Genomic DNA, 7,897 nt, shown 5'->3' on the forward strand with positions numbered 1-7,897 from the left:
AACATTAAGAATAATCTATCTTGTAATTATGTCGATGAAAATTCTTACTTAATTTGAATAAAGCAAGCCATGATAGCATTTTCCTAAAAAAGTGAGATAATATGAGATGAGATACTGACACCCCCCCCACCCCAGCCAATAACTTATTTCTTTATTCCTAGAACTTGATAGTTATTTCCCGCATCTCATATTAATTGTTACTTAAACCGAATGTTATATCTAATACTTTCTTTGTTTTTAAATATAAGTTTTTAAAATGTTTATGTCTATCTATATTTTTAGGGTTTTACGTCTATACACATCTGTTGTATTCTTTTAATGAAGCCTTTAAAAAAACGGAGACAGTATTAGAATATGTTTGGATAAATCACAATTAATATGCGCCAGAGAAGTATGTGATTGGACTCCTCGGCAAAGAAAAAGTAATCATAGATATGAGCTGACATCATGCCATTTTGTTAAGAGTCTGGATTGCACACTCTGGCAAGTCTGACTAATTCACCAAGGACCACACCGACACCGCGTACTGCTCACTTCCACAACAAGCAAAGGGGAAAAGGGCAAAAAGGAGCAGCCCACACCGGCCGCGGCCGGCCCACTGTTCAGCCCAGCCGGCCGGGCCCGCAATAAACCCCCGCCCGGCCTCCTCCTCCATTATATACCCTGTCCGTTTCCTACACCTCTCCGCACCCCGGCCGATCACCGCCTGCCCGTCCGTCACCTGCCTCCCCCGCCTCGCCGCGATGGCCGCCGCCCCGTCGACGCCGCTGCTCAAGGACGAGCTGGACATCGTCATCCCGACGATCCGCAACCTCGACTTCCTCGAGATGTGGCGGCCCTTCTTCCAGCCCTACCACCTCATCATCGTGCAGGACGGCGACCCGACCAAGGTCATCAAGGTGCCCGAGGGCTTCGACTACGAGCTCTACAACCGCAACGACGTCAACCGCATCCTCGGCCCCAAGGCCTCCTGCATCTCCTTCAAGGACTCTGCCTGCCGCTGCTTCGGATACATGGTCTCCAAGAAGAAGTACATCTACACCATCGACGACGACTGCTTCGTGAGTACTACTCACTCTCTCGCCGTCTCGATTATGGTGTCAGGAGATCTTACTCCTCTGTATAGTTGTGTGATTTGGCTCGATTGGGCTGGATCGCACTGGAATTTGGTCGAAATTATGTGCTGTCCTGCACTTTGCGGTTCTGTCACGGGATGGGAGGTGGATTTTGGTGTGGGTGGGGCTCAGATCTGGTTGGGGGAATTGAGGAGAAAGGCGAGATCTCTGTTTAATTTCTTGATGGGGGTGCGGCATTTGGTAGCGGTGTAAATTTCGTGTCTTTACTCACGTTAGTTATGATTGCCCGGTTAACTCGCGTGTAAAATCACGTGATACGCACCCCTGTGATCTGGGTAGTCTTTTTTTAGACGAAGTGATCTGGGTAGGTAAATGCAAATTTTCACCAGATGACTGACTGATATGTCTAGTTGGCACTGTATAGCATTATACTCGCATCTAATAATGTTAGTTCAATTTTGGTCTAATATGTTTAAATGACATTTTCTACTGGTAACAATTACTTCCTTCGTTTCATAATGTAGTACGTGCGTTTTTTAAGATTTAAGTTTGATCGTAAATTTAATCAATGTGGGCAACTGCGATGGAAGCAAAAAAAATATACTATTGAATTCGTATTCCAAAAAGTTTTCGTCCACGTTGTTTAAAATGATAATTAAATTTAAATCTCGAAAAATGCGGATCCACTACAGTTGGATGGGGTATGAGATGGAGTGAGTAGTATCTAGCATTTGGCGCTGTATTGCCTGCACTTGGATGGGTATGAGATATGTGGTGTTGGTTGATTGTTACCCCACAATTGTTTTAGGATTAATAATTTCTGATATAACAATGCGACAGTACAAATTGTAAGTATCGCCTGGCGCCTTACTTTGTCAGTTATGCCGATGCATCTTTTGTTTTTGTTTGAGGGTCCTGATCAGTACTCTTAACTATGGGACAAATGATTGCATCTTGCATGGAGCGATCCGTAGCCTAAAGTGATACAGTAGCATATTTGGACTGAGCGATAGATGTGACCATCCTATTTCTGTAATGGAGCCACATACCTTCTTCTGGTTGGATTTGTCTCTAATTATAGAACATACCAATTTTTGATAAAAAATAGAACATACCTTGGCACAATGCATTTATTTTGACAGCTACCATGGCACAAGGTATGTAAAATAACAAAAGTATATTCATGTGAGGGTTCTCGCCTACTCCCTACGTTTTTAAATATAAGTCTTTTTAGAGATTTCATTAGGACTACATACGGAACAAAATAAATGAATCTACACTCTAAAATATGTGTATATACATCTGTATATAATCTTCCAGTGAAACTTTTAAAAAGATTTATATTTAGAAACAGAGGGAGTACATGCTAAATAATTTGGATTTTGTTGGATCTCTGGGATGGCCTATGATGCAGATCTAGTACAGAAGCAAACTTCTAACTGTAAGAATTGGTCTCTGGTCTGCAATTGTCCATTTCATTTACCTAGAAAATAGTGTGATATGTTCCTTTCAGTGGCATCCCTCGCATTCAAGGAGGCTCTAAAATAGCTTTCTTGTTTAATTGACATCCACGTTAGAACATACACATGCCTGCACTCTCAAATTTATTATCTTGATGCCATTGTTTTGATCTCACATTCTAATTGGTCGGTATATATGCAGCAGCTGCCATGCTATTAGCCCATTGCTAACCTGTTATTTTCCAAAAATCACAGGTTGCTAAGGATCCATCAGGAAAGGACATCAATGCACTTGAGCAGCACATTAAGAACCTTCTGAGCCCTTCAACTCCATTTTTCTTCAATACTCTGTACGACCCATACCGTGAGGGTGCTGATTTTGTTCGTGGGTACCCCTTCAGCCTTCGTGAGGGTGCCCCAACTGCTGTTTCTCATGGGCTCTGGCTTAACATTCCAGACTATGATGCCCCTACCCAGCTTGTCAAGCCTCTTGAGAGAAATAATAGGTGAGAATTTTACATTTGGCACTTCAATATTTTAAACAATCTTTTCTTTCTAATCTGATGTATCTTTCTTGGGATCAGGTATGTGGATGCTGTTCTTACAATCCCGAAGGGTACCTTGTTTCCCATGTGTGGAATGAACCTCGCGTTTGACCGTGAGCTCATTGGTCCTGCAATGTACTTTGGCCTTATGGGTGATGGCCAGCCTATTGGTCGCTACGATGATATGTGGGCTGGATGGTGCACCAAGGTACAATCTTTTATTTTCCTTAAAAACTGGTATCGCTGGTATGTCTGTGAATGCAAATTGAACATGTTGGTTGCCATGGATAATTAGTTATATCTGCATCGCAAATACTAAAAACTGTATCTAGTTTGTTCCCATTCTTTGTACTGAATTATCTTTTCTCTGTTGGCACAGGTGATTACTGATCATTTGAGCCTGGGTATTAAGACTGGTCTGCCCTACATCTGGCACAGCAAAGCAAGCAACCCGTTTGTGAACTTAAAGAAGGAATACAACGGCATCTTCTGGCAGGAGGAGCTGATCCCCTTCTTCCAGTCTGTGACCCTCTCAAAGGAGGCCACCACTGTCCAGAAGTGTTACCTTGAGCTGGCCAAGCAAGTGAAGGCGAAGCTCGGCAAGGTGGATGGCTACTTCAACAAGCTTGCTGATGCCATGGTCACATGGATCGAGGCCTGGGACGAGCTTAACCCACCAAAGGGTGCAATCACCACCACAAACAGCCCTGCTGTGAAGAGCAAGTGAGAGGCAGTAGCATACATATACAGTTCGCTTGTTCATGTGAGCTACCCATACTGAAATACTCGTGTTTTGGTTAGTGTTGATGAACTGAGAAATACCATTTCGTTGTAACTTAAAATTTACCTTCTTCCCTGGACAACCGCCCCGGTGGTTTTAGGGAATTTACATTTTTGCTTGTGTTGGAACAGTTGTAATGTCGGAATGGGATCACACCTTCAAATAGAATAAAGTTACTGGTTATGCCTATACATAGTTTCTTTGGTTTGTACTATTATTTACTCTCTCCGTCCTAAAATAAGTGTTGAAGATTTTGTACTAAACTAGTACTCCCTCCGTTCTTAAATATAAGTCTTTTAAAAGATTTCACTAGTGGACTACATACGAAACAAAATGAGTGAATGTACACTCTAAAGTATGTCTATATACATCCGTATGTAGTTTGTTAGTGGAACCTCTAAAAAGACTTATATTTAGGAACGGAGGGAGTATAACTTTTATACTAGAGTATCAACACTTATTTTGAGACGGAGGGAGTACATTATACTTGAGGGAGTACATTATACTTGAACACTCAAGTCTGTGGTTTCTGTACATATTGCATTACTTGTTTCTCAGATTAATCCTTGAACAACCAAGAACATGAGCGGACACATTATGTCATACTCCCTCCGTTTCTAAATATAAGTTTTTTTAGAGATTTCACTAATGACTAATGTATACTCTAAAGTATGTCAATATATATTCGTATGTGGTCTGCTAGTGAAACCTTTAAAAAGACTTATATTTAAGAACGGAGGAAATATAAAAGTGGCCTGCTAGTTAAAATCTGGAATAAAAAATCTTGAAGATTTGCAATTGTTATTTTGTTTATTTATTTTTACTCATAACATGTTCATTCTGAACTCCACCTCCTGGTTACATTCATCACGGGCGAATCCTCGGATCCAGGCACAGGTCTTAAACAGGAATTTAAAGATAGCCACAAGTTGGCTACAACACAAGAGAAGAGAGAGGCCATACAAAGATCGCCAGCACGAGCGATTCCAGGTCGTTTGTCGGCCACAGCACGAGCACGAGCGCTTCCACGACTCGTCCACAGCATGTAAACATCATCGCCAGCACCAGCGTCGAGGAGAAGTCTCTGCTTTTGGATGTGGGGGCTCGGAACTCGTCTGTGCTTTCCAGCTGGTGAATGAAGCAGTCCACCCTTGATGCCAGGCCTATGGGCAATGCCCGGCAATGAGGTGGATTTTTTTTTAAAAAAAAAAAAAAAGGCAACGAGGTGGAAATCGTACGATTTTCTTAATGAGCAGATACTCCATAAGCACACATGTGGAGAGCAGGTTTGGAAACGACTGCCAGAGCAGAGCAATAGGGTGGAAATCATGTCCAAACAGGACCATCTCCATCGCCAGACACAACAGCCCATCTAAGCACAAACAAACAAAGAGAGCATCGCTTCTGAACCTTCACATGCTATGCTGAACTGTTGTTGCCGTTGAGTTTGAGAAATTTTGGCCAGTTCAGATGCAACGAGTGACCTCCAGCTTAAAAGAGCTGGACAAAAAGATCGCCGTTGCCGGGGATCGAACCCGGGTCACCCGCGTGACAGGCGGGAATACTTACCACTATACTACAACGACTTTGTTGTTCAAGGGTAAAACATAGGTAAGTGAAGATTCAGATATCCAGTTAGCTATGTAACATGACACACTTCCAATCGTCCTCTTGAGCAGACGACCATCGCTAGTTAGTTCAGGACAGCCTCAGTTTCTACTTTCTAGGTACTATCCTACCATGGTGGTGTTGCCCTGAGCACTGAGATGGACATCACCATGGAACCAGACGAGGAAAACCCCCTCCATGCTTACCCATCTGAATATTTTGTGTGGAACATGCAGTTGCTAAGAACTGTACCTCTGCTGGGGAAGCTGCGAAGATGGCAGGGCAGGAACGAAACATGTTCAATCATTAATGCATCCATGGCGGAAGCACTGCCACTGCACAGGTCACAGCACTGCTGCCCTTGGTACTTTTCACGCTGCTAGCGCCATGACGTGACGACTGACGACTGGAGGAGGGCCTGCCGTATGCTGTAGCACCGGCAGCAAGCAGCTGCAGCTGCGTTGGCGAGAGCGGAATATCGAATTGGACATGGACGACGCCGACAGAGGGCAGACCATACGCGGCGGGGAGCACATGGTGGTGGCCGGCCACTTGAAAGCTCCACGGGGCCTCATCCTCACGCCTGAAACCTGGCGCCTGATTGATATTTGACTGTTATGTTTGGTTCGTATCCTCCGCTACAGCCAACGGGAAGCTATATACTCCCTTTATCCGGAAATACTTGTCATAACATCAAGGGCGTAACGCCCCTCCTCTCCCGTGTCGCCCTGCGTGCGATGGGGAGGGCGACTGCACAACGCCCTCAGAAGGCCTCTCCTCCCCGCCCCCTTCCTCGATGCCGTCACAGGGCGCGGCCGGGCAAAGCCTGGCCGTCGCCGGCACTGACGGGGCTCTCTCGCTTCCTCGCGCGGCGGCTCTAGTGCGGGACAAAGCGGCCACGACGGGATGCGGCGTTGGATCCGGGCGCTGCGGCGTGGCGGTTCTTCGACGCAGTTTCGATGGTGGCAGAGCATGGGCCGTGTGCCAGGCAGAGCTGTGGTGGTGGGGCTGGCCGGTGGAGGAGGATCACCTCGTCTCCAATCTGGATCGGGTCGGGAAAAGGGAGTTGCCTGGCGGGCCATGCGGGGCGCCGACGGGTGGCGGCGGCAAGATCTGCATGCGGCCACCTCTGTCATGGTCCTAGCCGGTGGAGGTGGGTGGTGGTGGTGCGGGCCGAGGGTCGGGGACTGTCGGTGTCAAAACCGACATATCTCGGGCAGGGGGTCCCGAACTATGGATTTTAGATCGATGAGTTGCAAGAGAGAGGGGGAGACGATGTTTACCCAGGTTTGGGCCCACCTGAGGAGGTAAAACCCTACATCCTCCTTGATTATATTGATGTGGATGATGATTAGAGAGTCTACCTCGAGATCGTGTATACTAAACCCTAGGTGGAATAATGCCCCTACATGAACGAGGACCCCCGGTTTATATAGTCATCGGGAGGGCCTAGGGTTACATGCAATCGACCTAGTCTACTTTACTTGGTCGCCACACCAGTCTTCGGGGTTCTCCTTTCTTGAATATGAGACAATCGCGTAGGCCAGCCCATGATAGGCACAACCCATCAGGCCGATCTCATAGTAGTAAGCCGACTACTTGAGGACCCCTTAATCTCGGACTCCCTTAGTAGCCCCCGAACTAGCTTTCAACGCCGATGTGCAGGGTCTTCGGATGATTATGCCCAAAGTATCGTCTTGCAAGGCAAGTTCCTTCGTCTCTTCCGAGCAAGAAATGATAGTCTTGGTCTTCAGCTAGCTCACGATTACCGAAGCGTCGCGAGGCCCACAACTTTTAATTCTACACAAAGATTAAAAATATTTCTCGACTCTTGCGTGCTTTTGTAGAGGAAAACACTTCCGACAATCCTTGACGGAACCATTCCTTATAGCAGGCGGGGGTAGTGCCCTTTATAAACAGATCAAAATATGCCTTGAGTGCCCCATCGCATCTCAGCCTCGCCAAGAAACCCTAGAGCTCGTAACACTCCTAGAATTATGGATGGTTCTTCTTCGCGCCCCCTCGGTCCCCTTCAAGGGGACTGGGCCAGTTGCTCCGTCTCTCTCATCCACCTGCGCGAGCTCGAAACGCAGGGATATCTCCCCCAATCAGATCTCGCACCCACTCGTGCTGGTCTGACCTCCATTGACAAGAAGGCCTTTGCAGAAAATTTCCCTTCCCTGCATGGGGGAGAGCATGTTTGCCTCGTTCCCTTCCTGTTGCAAGGGGTGGGATTCCCCATTCACCCCTTCTTAAGGGGTTTGTTGGAATTTTACGGGCTGCAGCTCCACAATCTCACTCCCGGTTCCATCCTCCATATCGCAGGCTTCGTGGCCTTATGCGAGATGTTCTTGGGTTGCGAACCCCATTTTGATCTGTGGAGAAGGTATTTCCGCGTCGTTCCTCGAACCCGAGGAACAACAATCC

The 7,897-nt window shown here is 46.3% G+C and overlaps 1 protein-coding gene and 1 non-coding gene across 2 annotated transcripts; one reads left to right on the top strand and one right to left on the bottom strand.

Moving 5' to 3' along the window:
- The first annotated feature begins 665 nt into the window (after positions 1–665).
- LOC123425415 (UDP-arabinopyranose mutase 3) lies at positions 666–4,053 on the top strand. The gene is made up of 4 exons (XM_045109111.1): positions 666–1,061; positions 2,792–3,042; positions 3,121–3,289; positions 3,461–4,053. Exons 1-4 carry the CDS (start codon positions 744–746, stop codon positions 3,806–3,808), a joined length of 1,086 nt encoding a protein of 361 aa, XP_044965046.1. The 5' UTR covers positions 666–743; the 3' UTR covers positions 3,809–4,053.
- A 1,323-nt stretch (positions 4,054–5,376) lies between these two features.
- Positions 5,377–5,448, bottom strand: TRNAD-GUC. The gene has a single exon. It is a non-coding gene; the product is annotated as a tRNA-Asp (tRNA).
- Positions 5,449–7,897: the final 2,449 nt, after the last annotated feature.

Source organism: Hordeum vulgare, chromosome 2H (assembly GCF_904849725.1).
Source record: "Hordeum vulgare subsp. vulgare chromosome 2H, MorexV3_pseudomolecules_assembly, whole genome shotgun sequence".
Classification (NCBI taxonomy): domain Eukaryota; kingdom Viridiplantae; phylum Streptophyta; class Magnoliopsida; order Poales; family Poaceae; genus Hordeum; species Hordeum vulgare.

Coding starts and splice junctions, on each gene's coding strand:
- LOC123425415 (XM_045109111.1), top strand. CDS start 744: ATGGCCGCCGCCCCGTCGACGCCGCTGCTCAAGGACGAGCTGGACATC. Junction 3,043..3,120: donor CCTCTTGAGAGAAATAATAG/GTGAGAATTTTA, acceptor TCTTGGGATCAG/GTATGTGGATGCTGTTCTTA. Junction 3,290..3,460: donor GGGCTGGATGGTGCACCAAG/GTACAATCTTTT, acceptor CTGTTGGCACAG/GTGATTACTGATCATTTGAG.